The 27,569-nt window shown below is 41.0% G+C and overlaps 1 protein-coding gene across 3 annotated transcripts in view; it reads right to left on the bottom strand.

Moving 5' to 3' along the window:
* Window positions 1-1,716: 1,716 nt before the first annotated feature.
* Window positions 1,717-27,569, bottom strand: part of lrrc75bb (leucine rich repeat containing 75Bb) — a 43,461-nt gene continuing 17,608 nt past the window's right edge. For all 3 annotated transcript variants that reach the window (XM_056404133.1, XM_056404135.1, XM_056404136.1), the window contains 3 exons: window positions 22,569-22,697; window positions 18,898-19,010; window positions 1,717-4,262 (listed from right to left, as the gene is read on the bottom strand). In XM_056404133.1, the coding sequence (XP_056260108.1) occupies window positions 3,659-4,262; window positions 18,898-19,010; window positions 22,569-22,697 (846 nt within the window). In that variant the 3' untranslated portion in view covers window positions 1,717-3,658. The remainder of the gene's footprint in view (window positions 4,263-18,897; window positions 19,011-22,568; window positions 22,698-27,569) is intronic.

The raw sequence follows: 27,569 nt of genomic DNA, 5'->3' as shown, positions 1-27,569 counted from the left end.
CCACTAGATGGAGCATGTATACTTTCCAAAAGAAAGCAGTCTGCTGCTCGGTGTGTGTTTGATTTAAGATTTACATTTCTAGAGAAGTCAAACAATTTGGCATTACTGGCACTTTGCAAAAGATTGTGTGATGAATTAAAAAAACTTTAGTAGTTTAATATTTCTGCAGTCTTTTCATCTGTTCTTTTTTCTGCCTTTATTTTCTCTCTTTCTGTAGTAACGTGTTGAAATGTGCTTTTAAAAATCAAGTTTGCGCACTCGCTTGCTTATATAGCACTTACAGAGCACTCATGAAAGCCTAGTTACAAACAAACATGCCTTTATTTACTTTGTGCATTGAAAATCTCCATTTTCAAGGCTTGGTGTTGAGTTCTTGGTGGATTAACATGTAAGCAGCCTTCTAATGTTGTTAGCGTTGGAGGTGGAGAGTGCAGAATTCTTCATTAATGTTTGTAGGTTTAAACTCTGGTAATAAAGCTCTAGTAATACATTATATTTTCACTAATGGGAGAACTTGTTTATCCAGTTTTAGGGATTTTTACACTTTCAGTTTGGCTGAAGAATTAAATGCTGTTCTGGAAGTCAGGAAAGTTTCAAACCTCTTCCCTTTTCTTAAATTCTATAGAAAATGTCACCTTTAGAAATTATGTCATTGAACTAAAACAAAGCTGTTTTTCATAGTGCTGGAAATTCTTTTATTTTTGGAGACAATATTTTCCACCGAACAGCAGTGATACATTATTAACCTATTTTACTTTGAAAATAACAGTCATCACACAGTAAGAAACACAGAATATTTCCCTCTGAACATGAAGTTTACAAAAGTACCTCAAAGCTGCACTTAAGTGTTTCGTAGTTACATTACTTGAGTAAATACTTTGTTACCTCCTACTGCTGCACACCAGACACTGTTTATGTTTCACAAACTGCACAGACATGAAGCCTTAAATGTCTGCAGGATGTTTCAGCGTCAGCTACAAACCAGAACCAGGATCCTCTGTCATTTGACACTCCTCTGACAACCGGGCTGGAAGATGGATGGCCTCGGGCTCCCCCCCTGCAAATATGAAAATGCCTCGCTAGCAGAGCCTCCACAAGTCAGCAGGATGTTGATATTATTCTGCCTCTGACAGGTCCATACAGGGCACTATTCTCATTCTCACACAATATTAAATGCTGACATGGAAACCAGCTGCTGAAAAAGCTCAGAGCCATCAGACTATCTTTAATGTGTCCCTGAAGCGAATTAGAGTAATTACTAACCTTCACAGCTTTATATAATGCCCAAATTATATGTGATGGAGGTTCAAGTATACAGAACAAAATTATTTCCTTCAACATAAAATGTAAGATCAACTCACAAATTTCTTTGTTAATTTAAATAATACAAAATATAATAGAATATGTACGTGTAACATATGCCTAAAAAGCAAAAATAATCCAGCTACAGCACAGACTGGACTGTACAGGTAAAACCAGTTAATGCAGGTTTAACTATTTACATCATCTGAAGATCTATCAGAACATTTCAGGATAAAACCTTTGAATTAATAAATCACAATCCAACTGAGTGAGTGTTTTTTCTTCAGTGGCCTTAAAATAACCACACTACAGTCAAGACAAATGGTGGATTTTTCTCTATATGCTGCCTACCACTATTTTATTTCTGTGTCAATGGACAAACAACGTACAAGAAAACAGTCCACAACAGGTGAACCGGATTCAATTCATGTTTATTTTTGAAGCAACAGCAGGCAAACATCACTTTTACTTTAAAAGCGAGCCATGAGGACAAAATCAAATTAATTTACAAACGCTTTTTATCATGGCAGTGATTCGTATGAAGGTTGACGATTTATCTATCAAATCCAAAAGCAATAAGAGATAAAAGAGCGAAAACATTTACTTCAGGATGTGAGCGACTCTATGTCAACAACAACCCATGTGTGTATTCAGGGACAGAGTCGTCCTTAAAGTGCAAATGAGTAAACATTTCATTTCTATGATCAAAGGTAGTAATTTACCCAGCATGTCCAGCAGAACACGCTCACACACACAGGCGCACACCCTAATTATGCTCTCATAGACACACACGCACAAACACACACACATACACCAAGCATCCTGTTCATTAATATCCCTGCAAAACACAAATAACCGTTTCCTGAATAATAGCATGGGAAAAAAATGAACAGATCACATTAACTTCTGTAGGCAGGATGAAGTGTGGGCTCTTGGGGGGTTGTGTTAACATGCAGCAATTTTTTATCTCAAATTTATTGGGATATTAATGGACATATGAACTCTCTCCCCTGTGTCTGTCTGTGGTGTCTGATGCTGCACAACAGTAAACAGTCAAGCCTGTTTTTTAAAAAAAACAATACAAAGAGATGACAACCACACGTGAAATAAAAAGACTAGTCAAAAAGAAACTTGCAGTTTATTCATGCCACCACAAAGACTTATGTGCAGGCTGTAGCACCACAGAGGGAAGAGAAGATAAAAGCAGAGCTGTTCGCAATGGTTTCGTTTTCGATTCTGTGTGTGCCTTTAAAAACAGAGTGGGCATCCCTCTCTTTGCTTACGGTCTGATTCATAAATAGAATCACTCATGAAACACCAGTGGACGAAATTATCTGGGGCTAGTCCTATTTACTGGGAAAAAAATAGATCCCCTGCTCACCATCTGTGACTGAAGGGGCCTAACGAGACCCGATAGAGGCAGTAATCAGTTCATCAGTGGCTCACGCCCCAAACACTGTGTGCGTCGTCTGCATGTCTGCATGTGTGTACCAGGCGGAGGCCATCCTCAGTACAGCTGCAGCATCGGTATCTCAGCATGTACTGAAGCATCAGCGCTTGACATTTAAATTAAAATGGGATTTAGCATGCTTCATTTACTTACCCTAAGTCACCATTTATTTTGAAAATAGTTCCTGAATAAATGCTGTGTCCCAACAGGAGAAAGTGGAAGCATATTTTATGTGAACATAATCTCACTGCAGCTGAGTTCTGACTAAAAATATTTCTATCATAGCAAAAAAAAAAAAAACAAACATCAGCTGAAATTAAACTGATCGATTTCTTAAGCAGGGTATTTAGTTACTTTGATTTATTCTGACTTCTCACAGACACAGGGCAGCAGGGGCGAAGTTGTTAGAGGGACCGGACCAGATATAAATATTTGCCTAGGGAATGTGAATCAGTTACGCTCCCCTGTCCTCAACAGCTACTGCTGAGGTGCCCTTGTGCAAGGCACTTAACCCCCAGCTGCTCCAGTGGATCGTGACAGATAATTGGAAGCTTCAAAGTGTGAGAGCACAAAACTTTAGGAACATAAAGCAGTGAAGAACAGCAAGCGTGTTCAGCTCAGTTCAACTTCTCCCGGACAAATGACGGTGAAATCAATCCATATAAATATATTCTCACTGTCTGTACAAACACAGAAATGTCTGCGTCACACTGCTGGCTTTCAGCAGTCAGAGCATCCAGAGGGAAACACAACACAGTTAGTTATTTTTAAAGTTGTTTTCAGAAACATGTGGGTCAGTGTAAGCATCTTCTGCCACAATGACACCTGCTAACACACGAGGCTAGACTTAGGGTGAAGTGATACAGAGGGATATAAGGGGCTGCCAGGGAAAGCAGCTCTGGGCAATCACCTCCCACAGAAGTGCAGCGGCACATTTTTTGACACATTTTCTTCTCCAAAGCCCCAGGCTTGAAGCTCCAGCCTGTCCTCCTCCTCCTCTCTATCGTCATCCTCCACATCCCCCTCCTCGTACAGACTGGGCTCTTCCACAGAGGTCTCCATGTTTGGGTTGTAGCTACCAAATGCCTGCGCCTCACCGGACTCATAAATGGTGGGGAGGCTGCTGCGTAAGCCGAAGCGCCGCCGCAGGGCCACGAGCAGCGGCTGCGGCACGGTGAAGATATCGACATTGTTGCCCAGGTCGATCCAGGCCAGGCTGGGGAACTTATTAGGATCCTTCACTGTGTCTGTCAGGTCTTTCAGGACGGCCACTGTCAGGCGGTTGCCGTTGACAGCTAGTATGGTGAGCTTGGGCAGGCAGCTGAGGTGAGGCAGCAGCAGCCGTAAGCTCTCGTCCTGCAGCTCGGTGAAGCTCAGGTCCACAGCCGACACCGCGTCACTGCTGCTCTGGAGGTAGAAGGCCACGCGGTGGACGTCTCGGCCAGACAGCGGGATGCCAGACAGGTTGACCACATCACCTGACAGTTTCTTCTTCAGGGTGGTCTTCAGACTGTGGCAGAGGAGACAAAACAAAGTTAATTTCGTTTATTAGCTGGATCTCCCAGGGACAAAGTGGCCATCTGTTGCAAGCAGTATCAAAAGTGGGCTAACTCTTCAGTAGTAGACAAACAATCTTTACATAATGATACTGAGGTTATTGATTTATAAGGCTCTGTAATGGGGTACTACTCTGTCCCACAAGTGCAGGGAAACTGCAAAGTATGCAAAAACAGAAACAACATCCAAAAGTATTTAGTGTAGAGAGTGTAGCAATCAATAATGTAAAAAAGAGCATTTGCATTTAAATGTGTCTTGGTCTGAGTCCCTCAAGCAACAAATTCTGTCTCCTGGGCTGAATGTCATCCTCTGAAAGGCGCCAGCTGTTTTCAGTTTCGAGTGTCACTTCTTTCCTGTAAAGCCATCTCCAAGCCAGCGCTAAGTCTCCATGTACAAAACAGCCATCAAAGACAATAAATAAATGAATAAATTATTGGAAATCAGAGTGTAAAAGGCAAAAGCAAACATGTTGCCCGTTCTGTCTGGGCCAATTAGAAACAAATGTGTCACCTTGTTTTGAGCTGGGACTGTAGTTACACCCCTGGGATAAGTGTCATTTTGAAAACAGGGATTTAGGAGAGGGAAACGCATCCCCTTCTTTGGATTTTTAAAAATCAGGTCACTTGTGTCTGAAGCACTGTGAGTGACGGGTGAATAAACCACCGGAGCTGATCTGTAAAATTTTATGAAATGAGAGAATTCACAGATTCTGAATCCTGAAAATATCCCTCTAAAATGGACTAATGCACGTCCTTCCCTTAAAGCTATTTGTAGTTTTTTTTATTTTTTATATTGCTACATAGCCAGCGTTAGCATTAACAGCTGTTTACTGACCAGTCTGGAGGAAATATTGCGCGTTCAGCATCAAACGTTCAGCTTTCTCCAGTAGTTGAAAACAACCCTCTTGTTTTGCTACTGTTCCTATCACTTCTCTTTTCTACAGAAGTTAGCATGCTAACCAGCTAGCCCAGTCACTGTGTAGCATCCAATCTGCCCTGAAGAAGTAGCACTGCTCAGAGGACGTATATAACCTTTTTGTATTGTAAATGCAACGATCGCTGAAGTTCTTGGCAAGACTGGACAGTAAACAGCTTTTAATGCTAATGCTAGCTATGTAGCAATGTCAAACCTTACAAATAGCTCATTTAAAAAAAAAAAGTTTCATTATTTGGGAATTATATGCATTTGCTGTCTTGCTGAGAGTCAGATGAGAACTCTTGTGTCTGTGCATTAAATATGAATCTATCACCAGCAGCCAGCTAGCTTAGACAAAGTTGGGCACACAAACCTCTGTAAAACGTCGAATCGTAGTTTTTACACTTTGGTTTGTGTAGTTTTTGTACAAGATGGATGCAAGTTGATAAATGAGCTTTAGACATGCTGGTGTGCAGATTTTGTTACTGTTGAACAGAACCAGAATATCAGTTTCCCACTGTTATCCAACAGCAGGCTGCAGCTTGATATTTGATGCACACACATAAGAGTTATCTTCTAACCTCTAAACAAGAAAGCAAATATGCAAAATGTCAAATTTGTCCTTTGAGTTTTGTCAGATAAATGTGATAAATTGGAGATATTGTGCGAGACAGACAGGAAGGTAGAGGGGTAGATGATGGGTGGACGAACGCACTGTAGAGGGACAAAACTTGGCGAGAAACAAGAGCAAGAAAGGCAAGTGATCATCTGTTTCAGTCAAATGACTTCAGACAACAGGTATGAGTTGAATCCATCTTAAAGAAAAGCACTCTTATAACTGTCACGCTTGTCCGGTTGGATCACTGTATCCCTCACTGCCTCTGATAGCACTGGGTAGTATGAAACAAAATGTTCTCTCTATACCAGAGCGTAGTCAAATATGCATAAGAGCTATGTAGCAGCTGCATGCATGCATGTCATGCAGTGAAGTGTTAAGACAGAGCCTGCTGCAGTGCATTAGACCCTTTATTTTTAGTGGCATTTACACTTGGAAGAAGTCAGAGCGAAAACATCTGCCAAACAAATGACAATGAGGTGGAAGTGTGGGAGACTTTGTTTAAAAAAGCTGACAAACAGGAGAAAGATGTTCTGTTTAACTGGCCTAAGGTTTATCCTCTCTTTGTCTTAGTCCTGTCTGCCTTTGCTCGTCCCTCCGTTTCCTCAGGCGCAGAGAGGATTATCTCTGCATCTCTCTCTGCTCTCTGGTCTGTCTGGGAGCCTCATAAATCGGCTGGCTGTGCTCTTTACATCAGTCACCCTCTCTGCTCGGTTAAGGGAAAGAAAAAGATCTGTAGCACACCGGGGCTGTGATTCGCAAGATTATTGATTCCAGGAGTAGGCTGTAATTCATCTCTCCCAGCTCCTTCATATCCTCACTCTCGCTCACTGCCTCGCACTTTCCACTCTCTTTCTATTTCTCTGCCTCTTTTCTTTTTTCTCGTCATTGTAATCTCACTGTCTCTGAAGCTGAATTGCCTGTATTCACTCTCTTTTTTGAATGGCTCACTTGAAAGGTTATGGAATTAAAATTCTCCTCTGGCCACCAGGCTCCAATAATTCTGCACAAATTAAAATATCAAGATCAGTTTTTTTTCAAAATGCTTCCTGTATTTTTCTTTTAGTTCAGCATCACAGGGCTGCAACAATTTAGGAGGTAATCTGTCAATTATATTTTATTTTAATTGATTAATGATTTTGTCAAATGTTTCCGGTACTGCACTGTTTATGTAAGAAATCACAAGATAAATCTAAGGGGTTGTGAGAGGATTAGCAGTATAGGAAGTATAGTTTATTTGTATGACTGAAATCTTTCTTAAGATTAATCTTTCTATAATCTTCAAGCCCTTAAAAAGCATTGGACACTAAATGTAGATAAATGCTGTGTGTAATGGGGAGTGGGTTAGGGTTGTGGTCTTGGAACCACAGCTTTAGTCCTTACAATGTCAGAAAATAGTGAAAAATGTCCATTATCATTTCCATCAACCTCAGGTGACATCTTCAAATTGCTTGTTTTGTCTGACCAACAGTTCAAAACCTAAAGATGTTCAACAAGCAGCAAATCCCAAACTTCCTGAAGCTGAAACCAGTAAAAGTTTGACCTCCTTTTTTTGGCAAATTCCCTAAAACAATTAAGCGATTATTGAACTGATGTTTAATAATTAATTTTCTGTAAATCTGACTAATGGATTCATTGTCTGAATCAAACGTTATTAACTTTAGCTGTAGTTTTTTAAAATGCATCTGCAGCTTCTTGGCATGCTCAACCACTCCTGTGACTTCAGAGGGTTTTTACTGTACCTCTGTGCAGCTTATGCACTTTACTGTAATGAAACTGATTATGAGCATTGACTTTTGTTCTCTTGGTCTTATTTATAGGAGGGTTTTCCTGCTTCTGCTGGAGCCCTGTCCTCTTACCTTTGTGCTTATGTTTGTGTAGGAAGAGCTATTCCGTGAGACAAAGTTAGGCAGGGCAGGTCCTGCCGCTGTGTGGGTGGTGCAGGGGGAGGATGGGCTCTAATGTGCTTTTAATGAGACAGAATAAAGAAGGCTTCAGACTTCCTTCCAAATCTGCTGCCTCCCGGCTGCAACCGTGGGCGCACTTCCACCCACGGGCTGCTCGGCTGGCCGCAGGCCCAAGGGCATAGCTAGAGCTTCTGAAGCCACAGCGTAAACTATAGTCCGTCACCGTAAAACGATAACAACACAAACAACAAAATGTCTCATCTCCCTCCCTCTGATGTGGCTGCCATGCTCGTAGGCACTGGTGCATATCCTCTTGGACCAGCTCAGATGCAAACAACTTCAAAGGATAGTCAAACCGCATAAACATGATTCGAAACAAGAGCGTCCCCTGTACCGGGACTCATTTAAAAGCAAACAACTGAGGCAAATCCATCTATTGACATCCTCAGGAGCAACTGATACAACAGTGCAGGAATCTAATAAGAGCTGGCTCTCATGTGTCAAACTATCGGCTGCTTAAATGTGGGTTCAGACAGGCTGTCTAATTGCTTTTCATAGCCTGTCTTTCCTCAGGGATGTTGTTAACTTTTACGCACTGAACAAGGGTCCTTGCTGTTCTATAGTTATGTAAACCCCAAAGGTAGGAAATAAAACATCTGGGGTTTGTGATGTTGAAATGGAGTGCAGGCAGAGAGATCGCGCCTCCAGGAAAAGGTCAGAACACAACCTGAGGATGTGTCTTTTAATGAAGCATTTTAGAGACTGAATTTTGAGGGCTATGAAGAATCAGTGATTCAATCTTTATTTAAACTGCAGTAGATGGAGTTCACACTAGATACACCAAACCTACAGTGGCTTGATCTTTCTCGTAGACTGTCAGTGTTGATGCAGAGATTTAGCTGCCCAGCCGTAACTGTAACAACTGCACAGGCAACAAATCTGCTCCAGCAACGTCTTTCTACGCAACATAACATGTTCTAACATGTTCAAATACAGTAAATCATAATAATGTTTACACACTACACAGCTGTTTGCACTGTTATTTACCACATCTAATATTGTATTGCTTTATCCTTCGGTGCTACACATCCCCAGACGAGCTAAAAGCTTCTCCGTTAAAGGTCATGGCAGACCCATTGATTTCTGTATTCACACTAATTTTCTAAACCATGTCTAGTGCCTCTCATCGCCAGGTTAGACTCCACTCAGTCTAGTTGCCTCTCCTGATGTTACAAAAGTTAAGTGCTCATTATCAGCGTTGGTCTGCGGCTTCAATACTTCAACTAATCAATTTCCGCATGAATGCAACCAAACACTCCCCCCACACTGAGCCGGAAAAGAGGTGGAGAGCAGGAGAGGTGAATATTTAAAAAAGGGCTGGGCCTGTGAGTACACTCTCCTGGGTTAAAATACATTGACATTTTTTACAAGGAGAGTCCTACAACCTTTCAATATTCTGCCACCAGGGCGAGAGTTAAAAGCAAATGGCAGGAGAAACTTGTTCTCTGCCCACCCACATGGAATACATGTTCCCCTTCATTTAGTCTCATGAATCAGTAATACATCAAGAGACAGGGGGAGTGTTAAAGGTTATATCTTTTTCTTCGTATTCATTTACTGTGGGATTTAATATAACAATGGGCCGTGTGTGGCGTGGTAAAACTAACTAACTAACTAATAACTAACTGACTTACTTACTGTTTTTTCTCCCTGACCATTCACTCGTGTTTTTGTACGATCACAGAGACTTCCCTGGAGCTACTGGGACACACTCACACACTGTGTAAAGGATTCATAAATTGTAACTTCTGGATTAAAGGAATAGTAGGATATTTTGGGAAATATGCTCTTTTGCTTTATTTGCTTCTGACACTTATGAGAATATTAAAGCTACTAAAGCTCACTTACTAACATATCGCATTTGTTTACTCTGTACAAAAACCTGTACAAACATATTTATCTGCCAGATATGATGTGAGAGCATTTTCCAAAATCTGGAACTATTTCTTCAGTGTTTTATAGATGAGTAATAAATAAAAATAAAAAGCAAGTTAAGTTAAATCTCAAAAAAGTATGCCTTATTTCAACCAGTGACTGTCTCAAAGGCATCTTGATAGTAAGAAAATATGCATGTCTTAATAGTGCAAAGAGGTGATACACAATATTTCAGCTGAGAGGAGAAACACTGTAATTCAAATTCAGATTTATTTCCTGCTGAGCACGCAGAGAGACATTCGACTCATTTCAGGTGAATTAAATAAAAGCACTTTAGAAACATTGGATGTAGATGCCGTTCCACACACCCATGGGATCGGTCAGATCAATGTCTGCTTCATCAACGCTTCGGTCTTGACTTGTTTATTCCTCAGATCGATTTGAGCTGTTTTGCCTCCAGGCATCTGTATAATACATGCGCAGTAGTCTGGCTCAGCCGTGGGAGATCCTACGAGGATCTAATGTACAAACTCACGCTTGTAAAGTAAGCTGGTGAAGGACGGCTCCTTTGTTTCTGTGCTTGTATTTTATCTGAATGTGCCTTCAGGCCTGGGACTGCGGGCTACAGCGCTGAACATTTCCTGTTTGTTTGACTCAACTCAGTTTTAGCATCAAATATGTGACTCTCATGCCTTAGGACAGTTTGGCTCTTGTTAATGAGAATCCTTTACAGTCTAAGCAAAAAAAAAATGTAGTTAAATATGCCATTTTCTCAACTATGCAACTGTCACACTGATATTACGGTTCTGTAGAAAATGTACTGGGAAACATGAAAGTGGTGATTGCATATAGTATCCAGTGTCCTCCAGTTTCATGGGGATAATGGCATATTTTCTGGGAAGGGAAAAAATAGCCTCAAAGCTCATTTGGATTTGGATTAAATTTCAGTGAAACATTTAGCGAATGGGGTGATCAAGGCTTCTTCCATTGTACGTCGTCAATTGAGGAGCTCCGGGCTGTGCAGTGTTTTGACATCTCAGATCAGTCACTTGGTTCTTGGAAACTTTTTTTTTTTTTTTTTTTTTTTTCAAAGTTTTGGGGGAAAGTAGCAATGTTGATGTCAACACAGAGTGAAGTGAAAGCGGTGATAGGAACAGCACATGTGCCTTTTAAAAGAAAAAAGGGAATCTATCTTAAAAAGACACAAATCATTAAAAACAGAGGCCAAATCCCCAAAAACCTCCAACTTCTAAAAAGTTAAGTCAAATCCCTGAAGATATATATTACCATTACAGATGTGAAGGTGTAGCACATAAAAGGGTCTCTTTAGTGCAGCAACTCTTAATCAGCTATCAGCTACTCCTTCCTACAACTCTCATGGGCTCTTTGGACATGAATGCGGGAAACATGCTGAGCGGCACGAACAGGAGAGACATTTTTCTTCTACGTAAAATACAACCCACACTAAAGTGAGAGGGAGAGCAACGAAAGGTGGAAAACACGACCTATACAGCGAAGAGAATGAAAGAAAAACACTGTTGTGAATCTCACTCTGCTTCGCCAAAAATAACACAGACAGTCCAACATGGACGTGACACGGATTACTCCTAATAATGTGTGACTTCAGACCGAAGGTAAAAGCACATTTTCGCTGTTGTGCCAATGATTATAAAACCTCCTGGTACAGAATGTACCATAATGCAACTGCGCAGCGTGTAAAATGCGAAATGTAGGCTACTCCACGGGTGAGCTATAAATTCACCCATGATTTGATTTGATGTGACAAACTGGATGCTTAGGAGAAAAGAATACTGCGACAGAACACATAGAAAACAGTTTGCATTACATAACTGTATATCATGGAGGAGTGTGCCTGTGTCTGATATACTATGTCAAAGCACAGTTATGAAACCAGCATTAAAATGCAGGGCTCCGAACACAGGCTGAGGGACTTGATCTTTGGGAGTGATCTGTATCAGCCTTAAAGGATCGAGACCCACAGATCATCACAAGCAAAACAGTCTTTGTTTCTGTTACTCTCAAGCAGCAGCAGCCTTATCTCAGATGTAGTTAAAATCCAATCAATGAGAGGTTAAGAGGGGTTAAAGCCCTGGATAAAAAACAAGGAAGTCCAGAAATGCTGTTACTTAAAGCAGCGTGGCTAAAGTTTTTAAATTTCTGTTAAATTAAAAACACCTTCAACTTTGTGTTTACCGATCAACACATTTAATCATTCTAATTATTTCTTTATGGCCCTGTGCCCTGAAGATTGGAGCGATAGATACTGAGTGTCTCTCCCTCCTCCCCCTCATCTTCCAGGATCTCAGTCTGTACCGCGGGAAGCCTTCAATTATTCATGGACGAGGATGGTGGCTGGATCTTTAAGTCTCTATTAAAAGTGGAGGTCAAAAAGAAAGCAGATTGAGCAGACTGAGTGCGGCATGCAGTCAAGTGGAACACCCCATATCCAAGTCTGAAAATATGACCAGAGAAAGCAAACCCTTTCACAAACCCAGCATCTGAGATTGTGCGCTTGAAAACTACGAATTCATATTTTTCACATGTTCATTCCCAGTGTTCCCAGATTTTTTTGCCCTCGCCCTAGGAGTTGACCGTGTAGGTTAGGCAGAGGTCAGATGTGTTGAGTCAGCGCCCGTTCACCTCAGGGGGGTGACATGGAAATAGGTCATACACGTTTTAAAGGCAGATGACACATGGCTCAGTGTACAGCTGTCACAGTACAGTAAATACATCGAAGAAGAATCCTCAAGTTCTTTTTTCCAGATAAGGCAAAGCAGCTGCTTGACAGAGAGCTGGTGTATTCAGATTAAAGTTGACACCTTATTATCATTATTAACATTAACATTATCATTATCATTATTATTATTATGGGGGCATCAGTCGAGGTGAGAACGTACAGAACTGGAGGAAATATAGAGTAAGTGGTACACAGAAAAAAACCCCCCCTGGTTTAAAACTTGATCTAGTGTGATGCAATTACGGGTTAACTTCTCCCAGCGTGCACTGGTAGAAAATCACCCAAGACATGGCACTATTTTTTTTCAAGCAGTCATTTGGACAATGGATCAAAAGACTTCCTGGTTGAATAAGGGTTAAACAAGACTAAAGCCATGCTAGCAGCTCTGTGAGGCTGCAACATGGGCTGGATTGATGCACGGTGAAATGCAAACATCAACAGTGCACATGCTCACAATGACCATGCTAACATGTTACTATTAAGCATTTATAATCTTTGCCATGTTCTTATTTTAGCATGTTAGCATGCTAACAATTTCTAATTAGCACTAAACACAAATTCCAGCTGAGACTCTTTATGATGTAATTAGTTTTGCAGGTATTTAGGCATAAACTAAGATATTGAACACATTAAATGATGTGATGAAGACACTAGATGTAAATGATGCAAACAAGAGATTTCATTCTGAACCACAAAAAGTAAACCTCATAGAGTCAGGGGATCGCCAAAGTCAGTAGGATTCATTGTCTGTCTTTCAACTGCTTCAGCTGAAATGAGGTTAATATATGCCATCTTCCTGTGGGTGGAAGAGAAAAACAAAGAAATAAAGATAGATTTTCAGATAGATTTTAAATTAAGTGTGGACATGAAGTTGAAAGAGCAGGCAGCAGAATAAACTTAAGTTCACAGGTCACTAACACATTCAATAGTTAAGCGCTGCAAAGGTGAGAGGTGTAGTGCCTTGACAATATTGCTGTGGCCCTGGAAGGATCATGTAAGGGAGAAGGGCTCAAATTAACAGCGAGGAAGCGAAGTGGAAGGGATTTCTTTAAAGATTAGAGCAAATTAGTCTGAGCAGAGCAGGGAGATACTGGAGAGAGAATCCCAGTGAGCACTCCTCTGGTGATTAGCCGGTGAAGAGCCGTCGAGGAAACCAGGGATAGAAATATAGTCATTGAAATGCCGCTGAAAAAGTGGTCATAAGCATCCAGAGTTTTTCACAGACGTCTTAAAAACTTTCACCGCTCAACTGAATGTAGCTTTAGTCAAGATGCCTAGACGGCTTCTTGCTGGCTAATTCTCGCCAGGGTATGATTCAGAAGTGAGAGGATGACGTGAGGTGCCACTAAAAGAAATCCCTTTTTTTTTTTATCCTATGAGCAAAGACAGGGAGAAGGTGGTGATCTTGTTGAGGTGGAAAGGATATTCAAACACCGGTAATAAAGAAGAAAGAGATGGATTTATAAGCACAGTCTGGAAGAGTCATGACGCAGGATAGGGAATGGCCTCTAGGTACAGTATGGAAGAGGCTATTTTAGCCTCATTCTGTATAACAGCATCTGGGATTTGAAATCTGAGCAGCCACAGGAAAACACTGGAAGCAACACAGCATGAATTGAACTAAGGGAAGAAAATATTTCAAAACCAGAGCTAGGAGAGTTGCGGTAGACGATTTAAACTTGAACAGTGAGCAGAGTCTCTAGTGAAGGAAACTGGGATCTGAAACTTGTTATTGAGTTCAGACCTACAACCTTGGGCTGCAGTTACAACAAATTTCTTGCACAATGTTGTGTAATTTGTACGTTTTTTCTGCCGCTGAATGTGGTTTCTTGCCGGGAGCAGGTGGTGGACTTTGTAGCTTGACAAGATCTTTGGCCAACGTTGCGTTTACGGCCATTAAGGCATCAGTATGCTTCAGCTTAACTACTTTACATGAAGGGTTGTGCAAATATGTGTGAAGGCAGAAATGTTTACAGCTGGTTTGAAAACATCAAACAGGCCGAGTTCAGTTCGAGTACAGAGAGAATCGAACAGCTAATGTTTTACTTATCATTGTTGCAATGAGGATGATAAAGAAGAGACATGATACAATTGTTGACATGTCCAAATTTCAAGACATGAGGTGAAATAGTTGAATCTTCTTTGAAATCATTTGAAGTACCAAGTACCATGTCTAAACTGTGCAAGGTTAAGTATGATGTGTTTTCAAACATCTTTGGATGTTAAATGTTACCAGATGATGTTAGTGATTGTGAAATCAGCAGAGCACGAGCATGCAAAGCAGAACGAGGAAAACATTTGTTGTTTTAACCAAACAAAAGTACTTATTTACCACTTTGACATGAATGCAAACTACTTGGATTTTTTGGCACCAGGTAAAGAACTGTTTGTTACAACTTCAACAGCCCCTTGTTAAGTAACTATTAAGTTTCATATGAACATAAATAAAAGTGATGACATGTCTTTTGGACGGCCTTCACAGCGGGAGGAAAGGCACTCTAGTCTGAGCAGTGTGGGGTCCGGGTCAGATATCAGGACACACAGACCATCAACGCTCACCCACAGCTGATGACACCTGCCCAAACAGCTGTCACAGCCACGACTCGTTTCACTCTTATTATCAGTCGGCACGACCTGTACGACTGAACATTAGCACTTAACTACATCCTGCCCAACAATGTTTTCTATGGTGACTCAAATAGAGCAAAAAGTGCCAGATGCACAGAGATTTCCCTCAGTCCTGTGAAGGTTAAAACAAACAGAAGACTCAGTCGACTCCTTGAACCACAGTCATTTCTTTAAATGTACTGAAGTCTGTAAAAGCTGCGGTAAGCATCAATTATTGCCTTGCAGTAAAGACAAGCAATGAAACAGCATCTACAATCGGAGACTAATCTCATCAAAATGTGCTGGAAGGGCAATTTTAGCGTAATAAAAAAAATGAGCTTGATGAATCTGAAATTCAGTACCAATTACAATAACATTAAAAACTCCTCTGGGGACTCAGCAATACTGTACATCTCAGAAACCTGGCACATGCAGCCGCAGAGAAAAAAAATGAAATTGCCTTGATAATATATTAAGTGTGACACACTTACAGTGTTATAAAAGCAAAGCAGGCTGGATTATTAAAGCTTGAGTTATGATTTATGTGTTATCTCAGGAAGATTTGCAAGCAAATGCACACATTTCATGAAACCAATCCAATTTGAGGCACGGTTGGAGAGCAGGCTGCAGCACATTTCTGGATTTATCAAGCAGACTTTTCAATATCACTTCATGGAGAAAATAAGAACGTAAGCATGCGACATAGATTATGCGATGGCTAATGCTTTTCCACTCCTAAATATGAAGAGATCAAATTCTCGATCGATTCGAAGCGAAGCAGGAAAAAGAGGGAAATACACGACTTCTAATCGGCAACCTTGCAGTGATTCCGCCTCCCTCCTTTTTCTCTCTGTCTGACAGAGCGTTTCCCCAGAGCCTCAGCTCAAACTGCAGAACCGCTCTGTGTGGCAACTGTTGAACAAAATGGACTCTCAAAAGAAGGAGAGAAAACCCCCACAGGAAAACAAGAGAGGAAGAAAAATCAATGCAAGGAAAGGGATTTTAAAATAGGAGAATTCAAGGAGGTAGGAACAACAAAAAAAAAAGGACAAGGAAAAAGGAAAAGAGAGCAGGAGGATGAGGGAGACTGAGAGAGAGAGAGAAACAGAGGAAGGGAGGATTGGGCTACAATGAAAAGATCAATATCAGAAAAGCATCTGAAACCATGTCAAATTGTCCTAATGTTTCATTTGATCCAAAGACATTTATTTCTGCACGTTTTAGCGAGCACAATAATCATGGAGGCACAATAAACAAAAAAGAGTCTGGCCTGAGTCCCACAGTAAAGGGCTGCTGTCTGGATGGTTGCAGTGGAGGCAGTGAGGGAGACAGGGCTTGTTAATGAGCACACTGGGAGAGTCTGCCTTGTTGTTTTGTTGAGTGTTATTTCGAAACATTGCAACCAAGAGACTTGGGCGGGAAGTTAACTCAAGCTGTCAAAAAATCTTTCAATCTGGGTTAATTGCTCAGGGAGAGGGAGTCTCATGATTATCATTTCAGTTTTTTTTTCTTTTCATTATGTCTCAACAAATATACCTGCGTACATGTTACTTAATTTGAGTTGGAGAGCATTTTTATTTGTTTACGCAGTGTTTTCACAGTTGCTGCAATAAGACTCTTTCTTTTGCTCTTTCTTTATCTCACTTAAGCATAGATAATCAGCCTGTAACGGCCCAAGTTCAAATCTCAGACTGTTTACTCAAGCTACTTATCTTAGTCTCTTGTCTCAGCAGATCATTCTTGGAGACAGTTTGGGAGTACACATTAATGATGAGGGATAATGGCAAAAAAACATCTCACACTGCTCATGGGTGGTGTTTCAGCTGGTGTGAGGCTGTAGTATCAGGCAGGAAACAGCTTTTGCTGCTGAGAGGCAAGTGTGAAAATGGACGTATCATTCATCCTATAGGTCTATGTGCTGTATAAATGCTGCAAAAGCAAAATGCTGAATCTATGGAGAAATGCACACAGCGCCTATTCGGCCTTAAAATGAGCTGTCAGCACCTCCATAAACTGGTGACGTCACAACGAAACACCCTCAGCTGTGCCACCTGGACTCACTGTCACTTGCCATTACTGGTAAGTTTTACCAAGCTACGGTAGTAAGCTACAATCCTTTTTTCTGTGATTGGCCTGGCCATGTGCCACTAAGAAAAACAGTCAGCCAATCAAAAGAGAGGCTCTGAGACCGACACATAACGCCCTGTTCTTGGCAGAGCTCCAGAGAGAAGCATGAAAGAAGAGATGTAAAATTATTTAGAGATGGTTTTTGGTACTTAAAAGCACAATTATATCTTCTTATGAATTTCAAAACTTCAAATAAAACACCAGAGAAGTGTAAAGTAAAAAGTATATAAAGGAACACGTGAAATTGAGAAAAGTAAAAAGTTTATTAAAAAATAAAATGCACAAAAAGAAATCCATTAAAAGCACACAATTGAGAAGCATAGCCATAATGCATCACTCCACATTTTAATCAATTTGTGTCACCTCAGGATTTTCTAAAACCTCTTTTCTTCCATCAAGTTTCATTTGCAAGTTATTTTCCTTCAAAAAGATTTTCCTCGGGGGCGTGCGGCAACATTTCACCATTAATTAACAAATGACGGTGTGGATGAATCAGACTCAGACCAATAATAACACAAGGGTTGAATTGAGATTGAGTTAAAAAAAATATGTATGTTGATGTTGAAATGATCTGCAGCAGCTGCACGATGACGGGAGCAAAGGAGCAGGTCAGGTGATGTTGTTGTAGAGCAACAAAGTCTATACAGGGCAGAGGTTGGTTAATGGATGAGACACCAAAACATTGGCTGTTAACCTAGGAGGCGACTGTTCATTTCCAACGTTTATCACCATAACCACGATTTCTTCCTAACAGTAACCATGCGTTTATTATTGTAACCATGACAACAAAGGTCACCTAACTTTAATATAATATCTCATCCCTTTGTGCCTAACCCTAACTAAACTTTAACCACAGTGATATCACATCATAGATCAGGATTATTTTTCAATTGTGATTTGTAACAGTGTTGGAAGTCACAGACAAATGATGTTGTCCTGTCGACACAAAGCGCCTCTGTTTTGTTCTAGAGGAGATGGACAAACAGTGTATTTGCTTAATTTAGATGAGACTCGCTGAACACAAATCAGAGCAGCAGGGCCGATTAGAGCTGCATTCAACAGGTGAGGCGCTGGGTGTATAAGATAGTCCTAATGTTATCACTGTCCACGAACAGTGCTCCAGTTCCTCATACTGTGCCACTGAAATAACACAGAAAAATGTCTGCATGTGATGGATATTCCTTCCCCGCCACAGCAGCAGGAATAACCTCAGGTCAGCATCAGCACCCTCTGCTTTATAACCACTCATACGTAAAACTAATGATGTGCTGAAAAGGAGAGGATGAAATTATTCTGTTGAGTTGGCATTGTGTTGTTTTCCACCTCGAAGATAGTGTAAAAAGTACGTCACCATATAATATCAGAAAGTCAGACTAAATCCATTTTTTTGCTAACTACCTGGAGTTCTGTTTTTAAAATTTATTTTCCTTTGTTGCACAGGAATCCACAAAAAAAAGAGTTATTCCCAGGAACAACTTTAACATCACAAGAAAACCCTAAAACCTAAATAATGCATTATCACAAATGTAACCTCAAACTAACAGGGGAAAAATCTTCCCAGAAACAGGCGACGGACTTGTCCCAGACTTCCTCTACGTCTAGTATTTCAGAGCGACTCTGTGGAGGATTATGATTGGCATTGATGCTTATGGCGAGGATGTGTTTACTGTGGCAGGAACTGTCGATCTGAAGACTGATGGCACAGCAGAGAGGACACACTCACCAGGCCTGAGACTTCCTCCTGGGCACGCTCTGTCTCGTCCACTTGGAGTGAGGGGTCAGGTGGTAAATCAGTTGCCGGCAGATCTTGTTGGTGGACTTGAAGGAGTCAGTCTCCTGCAACACACCCACACACCCACACACCCACACACACACACACACACACACACACACACACACCCACACACACACACACACACACACACACCACACACACACACACACACACACACACACACACACACACACACACACACACACACACACACACACACACAGATGGATGATGAACAGCACAGACAAAGCTAGTTCACATGACAAAAAGCAGAAGTCATTTATAAATGCCGGATCTCAGCTCCCTTTCTCTATAGTTGCAAGCTACTAATGTTCTGATTTTCACTTGGTCACAAAGCGTTTCTTTCTTGTCCTTTCAAAACAGCTGCTTCAAACATTTCCTGCATCGAAACATTAATTTAGTTTCCCTTTTGCTTCTGTCTTCCTCCGTGTCTCCTCCTCCTCTCTGCCTTCTCTTTTCTCTCTTCCTCCTCCGTCAAAGACTTTAAATGGAATGGGTTGCGCTGAGCAGGCTAAATCTAATTAATGGTACAACACGACAACAAGAAAAAGGCAATGTGGCGAGAGAGAGAGAAAAAAAAGAAAGACGGGGGCAATTTACCTTAAGGCGATTAACCATTCCCGCTGCCACTTCTTTTCTTGGGCGATAAACAAACATGCCTCATACTTCAAAACGTTCTGTGCTGCTGTTTCAGCCACTTGGATGACTGAACACGATGTTACAGCAGCACATACTGATGATTTGCTGTGTGAAAGTATTATTAGAAAACTGTGGTGTGGAAGAATCAACAAAGTCCCTAAATGTGCAGAACTGTAACTCCGTTAGCATTGATAGAAAAGAGTGCATCGAAACAAAATATGCATTAAATTAACTGTCTGTAACTGATGACCATGAAATTTAAAACACTCACAAATTACGCCCTCAATATGCGCTCGAAGATAAATCTCAGTGTGGTGGAAACTAGTTGCCACAGAAGCTGCCAGGCCTTAAATCCAGCACACTGCCTCTCTACATCCTCGTCACGTCTGACACAGTATCCCGCCACGGGTCACCGGCCAGCCAGGAGAACATCACTGCCAGCGACTCACTCTCCCTCCCTTCCCCCTGGGCTTTCCTGTTTCTTACAGGTGATTATTATCTGAACTTGTTAAGTAAACACTAGACCAGTGTGACTTTATCTTAAGGCAACCCATCTTTTCCTAAATCAGATAACGGGAGACTTTAGATAACTGTAATGGCCCCTGGGTCTGTGTTTTACAGCTTCTCTCAGCTGCTTGTGCAGCGTTATCACCCTCATACTTGAGTTTGAAATGTAATTTGAATTTTAATATGTCTGATTTGTATGCCACGCTACAAGCGGATGAACTGACTCTCAGTTTGGATAAATCAAAATTTATATCTTAAAGGACCAGTCCTTCATTTTATACAGTGGGATCCACTTTCCCATAGGAGTGAATGGTGAAAGTGCTCTCTGACCCTGATATGCATAGTTAAAGAGTTTGTCTTAATGATGAAAGGTTCAGGCCTGTTATACTGCTGAGTTTATGAATGTTACTGATACGAACAAACCTTTTATAGCATCAAAAACCATTCATAATTTAACATTAGTCTTTACCTGTCAATTGATTTCAGAATGACAACAGATTATAATCCTTTGTTGTGAATAATAGTGCTGCACCGATCTTTTACTTGTGCACTGTACCTTTAGGGACTGTACAAAAATGACTGGTTTGGTGAACGGGGCTGAATCCTTTCACTTTGTAAAAAAAAAAAAAAAAAAGCAAATCCCTCACAGGGATTATTCATGTTTTCTTTGAACCCTTTTATTGACTTGAAAAAATAACAACCTGCAACATGTCAAAATAATATTAACACTTTTAAATTGGTACAACTTCATTAACAATCATTTACCTTTAACCTTAGTGGAGCTTTTCATGTTCGGAACCAATGTACACGTTAATAAAACACCCATACACAGACAGGACTGTTCTCCTCTCCACATGTCAAAGGTCAACTTCATGGTGCATGGCACAAATGGAAGTTGTCTTTTTGACCTACTAACTGTTTATACAGCAAAGAAAAGTAAGACTAACCCTACATATAGACAAAACTAAAACTGTCTATATGTAGGGTTCCTCTTCCCTCTTTCTCAATCCCTCTAATAGTTTTGTAAAGTTCCTTCCAGACAGTGAGAGGTGTCTGTGGCCTGGGACTCAACAGACTTCACAGCTCCAGAGGACTCCTGCAGCACCACGTCACCAGTTTGATCCCATTGGCCACCTACCATCTGTCACTGCCCTCAAAGTGCTCTCACTGTTAGTGCCAAAGCCATGCCGCCCCACAGGCCTCAGTGACCATGGCCCCCAGCCCTGTTGACGTCAGCTTGATGACAACTGGGCACCTGCCTACCTTTGTGCAACCAAAACCAGATCATCTAACACACCTGCAAGTCCACAGCTGGTGCCCATTTACCACTGTGTGCTGAAAGAGCAGAGGAGCAGCAGGAAAACACAGGGACTCTGCCAACTGCAGAGTCCAACCCTGACCCTGTACTTCCCTTTGGCCTTACCATTCATCCCTGACCTCTCTACCCCGCCATACCACACGCAGGTGTTCCTCTTTATAGCCGGGAATCAGGAGTAGCTCTCATTTTGATTTTCCACAGAAGACTAAAGAGTGATATGAGAAACTTTACAGAATGATTAAAGAAAGCTGAAAACACCCTGAAATAATCATCCAAAAGAAATGTCAAATCAGTTGGATTCATATCTTACTTTAATGTAATGAAGAATGTTACTAACTCTTGATATTTAGCATCCCGTCCAAATTGCTACAATCACACATCAAAGAAGATACCAATTATGACTGTGGTTAATGATAAATGTTGTTTCTGTTGTCACTCATGGATGATGAAAATGTGTAGTGTCCCATTTCACAAAGATTTCTGGGACACAATTTGTTATTCAGTTCATGAATATTATCTACAACAACAAGGCTTCTTGCATGGCAGGACGGCCTCCTGAGCACTAGCGGGACCTATTCTTCACATCTATTACACTTTATTTAGCCAATAATATTTTTCCATATTGTAATTTTACAATTGTTAATCCTGTCAACTCTGCACATCTGTCCTGGAGGAATCAAGGCTCTAAATATAAAGGGTGTTGTAGGTTGGACAGATTTGGAGCTATATATATATATAAAAATTTGACTTGACTTAAAATGTTTTGCTGAGCCGATCACGTTTCCAATGTTAAACATGATCCAGTCAAATCTGTGAATAGTAGGTACGGTCCCTTCATAATAAAGGTCAATATGTCTGAAGACTGAACATATTTAGAGACAAGACATGGGTAGCAATCCATTATACCAATGGTTAAACAACTATGCTTCCTAGCTTCTGTCGTTGTTTTTGAGGGGAAGCATACTGACAGTTCATTATTGTCACAATGGCATGACAACAAACATGACGCATGCACTGAAGCATGGAGAATAAATGTGGACATGTTGCAGCTTCCCTTCTATTCTGTTTTTGTCCCGTTAATGAATGTGGAGTCTGTTGTGTTTGGGACAAAGAGATAGTTTTTTACGACTCCTACCCTCTTTGGACACTGCAGGTCCCGGGCCAGACTCAGCAGCAGCTCATGAGAAATGGGGTCCACCAGGTTGAGAAAGGCTGCGTTTTTATACAAAATGTCATTGAGCGACGTCCCCTGGAGGCCCAAGTCCTGGGAGAGAGAGAGAGAAGAAGAGAGAGGGAAGTGACTTGGCTGGCTCTTCCAAAACTTAACATGCGCTGTATAAATTCAGACATTTTGCCACCGGAGTTGTGTGTGAACAGTTGATTAAGGGTGAGAGGGGCATTGAGAGTGTTTTTTTTTTCTTCCAAATATTACAGTTAAATCCTCTAATGAAGAGAATAATCCTGGTTCCTCTCATCACATTTGCTGATTTCACTGATTTCACACAACTCTAAACCGCCTGACGACTACTTTCCTTGCTTCCAGTTAAATGCACTTCCGCTCTCTACCTTCAATCTTCAGAATTCATAAGTAAAAGATTGTGTGATTGTGTGGAACAGTTCAATAAAAGCAGGAACCAGGACACATCCCCAGGGGATGATGATATTTGTATTCATCTTCAGGCCTTTTCTATTTGCCATGACAATGTAAATATATGAAGCCGCACCTGAAGATGCGGATTCGAATGCCGACGTGTCATTAACAGCCGGTGCTTGAGACGTAACGTTTTCAGACACATCAAATTGCCTCACCAGAATGCTGCATCCACCGCCACACACACACACACACACACACACACACACACACACACACACACACACACACACACACACACACACACTTTATAACAAACTAGATTAAAGAAGCAACACCAAACAGCAGAGGAGACATGAAACTGAGCAGATGAAACAAAATATTAAGGAGATTAAAGGTTTGGAGCAAGAGGAAAGAAAGTCACATGAATTATTTCTCTTTTAATCCACAACAACTGTTAAAGGATGATTTCCTCTGCTCATGGATGTTGTTATATCACTGACATAACTGCTGCTGCTGCTGTGTAAAAAGAACAGTTGCAGTGGACCATCATCCCCTAGTTTATAGCAATGAGTGTTTTATGTCATGTAAAACTGTACAAGCTGAAGAGTAAATACTGTCGGCTCTATAGGAACTGCAACGCTTTTCAAATAGCAGGCTGGAGGGTGATGCTGTGTAAAACATGCTCTATATGCTCTGACAGCCCTAACACTTCAGGGCACAGTGGAAAACTCCCATCAGCATTTTCTCCTCCTCCAGCTTTTGAGTTGATTTATTACAGCAGAGCGGAGCTGTGGGATTCCCTGATGCGGGGCTATCCTCCAGACCAGCTCTCCCTTCAATAAACCTCATTTAGCGCAGACCGCGGGTACCCACATGTGTCAAAAAATGAGCGCACAGGAGAGGAAATTGAAGATTATTTTGCGAAAATGAGGATGATGATGTTGATGTGCGTTAACCATGTCGTGCAGCTGTTGTTGTGCAGCTCTGTGGGCGATTCACAGCTGAAACTAAAATACACACAGAGATCTGATGCCATGGATTAATCTGATTGCTACTCATAAAAGCATGAAATGTTTTCCTACTTGTCAGCAACAGGATGCCTGTACACATGGCTGCACGACTTCAGATCCCACTACAAATGCCCTTGTGAAAGCTGCATATCTAATCTGATGTCTGCCTCATCACAAAAAGTCTGAATAAAAGCGTTGAGCTCAGAACATCATCCCACACATGCAGTTCATTAGAATCCAATTAAATATACTGCACAGTGCGACAGATCCAGTCCCACAGTTTTCTGCTTCAGTGGAAGAAACGTGTCACAGCTGTCAGGTGATGGACCCTCCAACTCTTTTTTTTTCTCCCTTGGACTAAGGGATTAAATGTTCTTTACTTAATTGACAAAATGACACAATCCAAGGTATGACGTCGACTGCACGGCTGTCTGTGCGAGAAAAAAACATAAAGCCTGAAGTTTCCGAGACACAAATGCTCAGCCAGCGGCAACAATGCTTTGGCAGAGGAGGAGGTCAATAGGTCAGCTTCGTCAGATGTAACAGGACATATGAGGAGTAGTTTCTTCTTCACATCTCCTCTAACACATGACTATGCTAAGCTTGCTCACATCTCCACTAATAGTGCTACAGACGCATGTGATCTGTCGCTCAAATCAAGAACCTTCTACACACATTCTACTTTTATCCAGTTTTCAAATCTAAACAAGCCAATATTTTTACTGAAATCTAATTCACCATCTAAAAAGTGAGTTTCTAATGTTCACTATGGCTTTCAAACGAACACTTAACTCCAGTACATGAATCTTCATCAGATATTCATGCAGTAGCTGCAGGTCATCGGCACCTCGTGCCAAAGTGCTTGTTCGCTTTATAGCTGAGAGCTGGATGAGAAGATTGATACCGCTCCCACTTACAGTGTCTTTATGCTAGGCTAAGCTAACCAGCTGCAGGCTGTAGCCTATTTAGTGGACGGACATAAACATAAACATTTAGTTAATTAACAGAATAGTTAACCATGATTAATTTTCTGTTGATCATCTAATCATTGCAGCTGCCTGGCCAGATTTGAACTGGACATGTTGTGGTTATGGGGGATGGCAGCTTGGACCCGTTGGCTACAATCCTGCTCTGTGTCAAATGTGTTAAAATAAACAGATAGCTACACTTCTCTTAGTGTTGAAAGCAAAAAAAATGTCTTCTGTTTTTTAATCTTTGCCTTGCCAAACATCAACAACTACAGATTAACGGATACTTCAACTTCAACACAATTTGTCTTGAAGTATTTAACATTGACTGAAATAAAGAAATAAAATGTGTATCGTGAGCGCTAACCTTAGACTTCATACAACAAGGTCTTCATGCACAACAGAGAACACTTTAATTAGTGTCTTCCCCATTGCTGCACCTTGGTTACTCGGTGTGCATGCTGCAGAGCGTAACTGATATGACTATTTGCTGATTCTTTGTTTACTAATGAATATCTAGAAGATCCCAAACTAATTAACTTAATGGCCTAGAAGGCAGATCTGCGATGGAGATACGGTGTGGAGGTCGGTCTTATTGGTTCCTCTTTGTAATGACTTCCTTTTAGTGAACGAAACATGTTCCAGCATCCATCATCTCGAGGTGATTATCTCCAAATCCATCCGTCCCTGAGAGGAAAAGCCTGCTTTGCTGCTGAGGCACAACAACAGGAGATCTACTGCCAGTTTTTTTTCTTTTCCAGTCTTGAAGTATTATTAGTCAGACACTTGGCTTAGGCCCCAACAACATACACCAGTAGCAGCACTCTGGCTTCACCTCAGTGAGCGATGGAGAGAGTATTCGTGCTCCGTGAGCAATGTAAATGCAGTGCCATGGAGAAAGCCGCCCGTACTCACGACCAACAAATCTACATGTTGATCTGTAAAATCCTTCTTCCTATAAGACATGACTGACTGCAGGACTGCTTTAATAAATACAGAGACACATTGAAGTCTTACAGGAAGCTATGCATGAGTCATATCGCTCCTGCTTCACACAAATATGAACATATACTTCATAGAAGTTTAAATTCATCCCACACCTACAGCATTACATCCTCAGTTAATGGTTTCAGAGCAGAGATACTCAGAAATCTGTTCAGTTCAGACTTTTCAGACACGCGCCGCGTCCCATCAGCATTGTTTCCTGCTTTAATCTGCACACATCTGTATAATTTATTCTCTGGCACTGTACAGATGGGCAGGGAGTTTTCATGACAGGGGGCCCTCTTGATCAGAACTGCTTTTGTCTGAACTTCAACACTGTTCGCCTTTGATCAATGCACAGCTACCAGAAGGCAGTGGAAAGCTCAAGCTGAGCTCTAAAAACTATTTCTTTATTCCTCTTCTCTCTAGTTTGGATAAATCTTTGGAAAGTGAGGATTAAACCAGGGAAGGTGTTACAAATAAGAGATTAAAAATAACCTTACCTTAGCTAGGCTATTGTTTGGAGATGAGACAAAGACAATGCTGTGCAACAGGGACGGATTAGAGCTATTTAATAATACCACAGTTTGGATAATCTGCGCCTTCACATGTGGATTTGTATATTTGACATTCTCTCTTCAATCCTTCTTCACACAGGAAGCAGGCAACAAACAGATATAGCTGTCCATTCATTTAGGTTATTCACTTAGGATTTTCTTTTAATCCCTGCAGCCTTGTCCCTGAAAAGGCCTCGTTAACAAGAGTCTAGTATATCATTTAAAAATATGACAATCATTCATTTGAGATCAGAAAGTCTGTCATATTCAAGAATGAAGGCGGGTCTTCTTTTGGATGGTTCTGGTATATTCTCAAACGCCAGCATGAAATACACTCAGTGCTCTGTGTTGTTTGGAGCTCATTGAATATTCAGAGCATGAACCAGCTCCATGACCATTTCCTTTCAGACAAAACAGGTGGGCGATTTAGACAAGCATCTCAACAAATGAGGCGTTATAAGTGGCACATTTTTCCTCAGGAATATTAAAAGAGTTCATTGTGTTTGGCATGTCCTTTATGTATGACAACCACGTTTATGAGAAGTTGCAAAAAAAGTAAATGATTAAAGGATTTTAACTTTAAAAAAAAAAAAGATTAACATAGTGACACCTGCAGGTGCATGTGTCTGTTTGAAATAGGATCTGCTCCAGTGACTGTGGTCATCATATCTCCAGCTGGGCTTTTACTGCTTCATTCAGTCAGTGGACAGTGGGCTACATGTCAGATTTACTGTAATAAGGACACACCAGTTGGACAAACCTCTGTTGTGTTATTCATCATTTGAAAATAATAGAATGAATGAATGTTGTGTTGAGCTCGAGCATTTTCTGACTTTGGTGAGCACAAAAACTTGCTGTAGTTTCTCAGTGAATTTAAAAATCTACATGTGATTCGCAGATAAAAAAAAAATTATTATCTCGTGAGAGTAATAAAACTTTTTGCTCACGTGTTTATATGGAGTCAATTAAATCACGTCAAGAACAAAGTTTCAAGTGCACTGACAATAAACGGATCCACAATAA

This window comes from Seriola aureovittata, chromosome 18, assembly GCF_021018895.1.
Source record: "Seriola aureovittata isolate HTS-2021-v1 ecotype China chromosome 18, ASM2101889v1, whole genome shotgun sequence".
Classification (NCBI taxonomy): domain Eukaryota; kingdom Metazoa; phylum Chordata; class Actinopteri; order Carangiformes; family Carangidae; genus Seriola; species Seriola aureovittata.
This window is presented reverse-complemented; position numbering and strand designations above follow the sequence as displayed.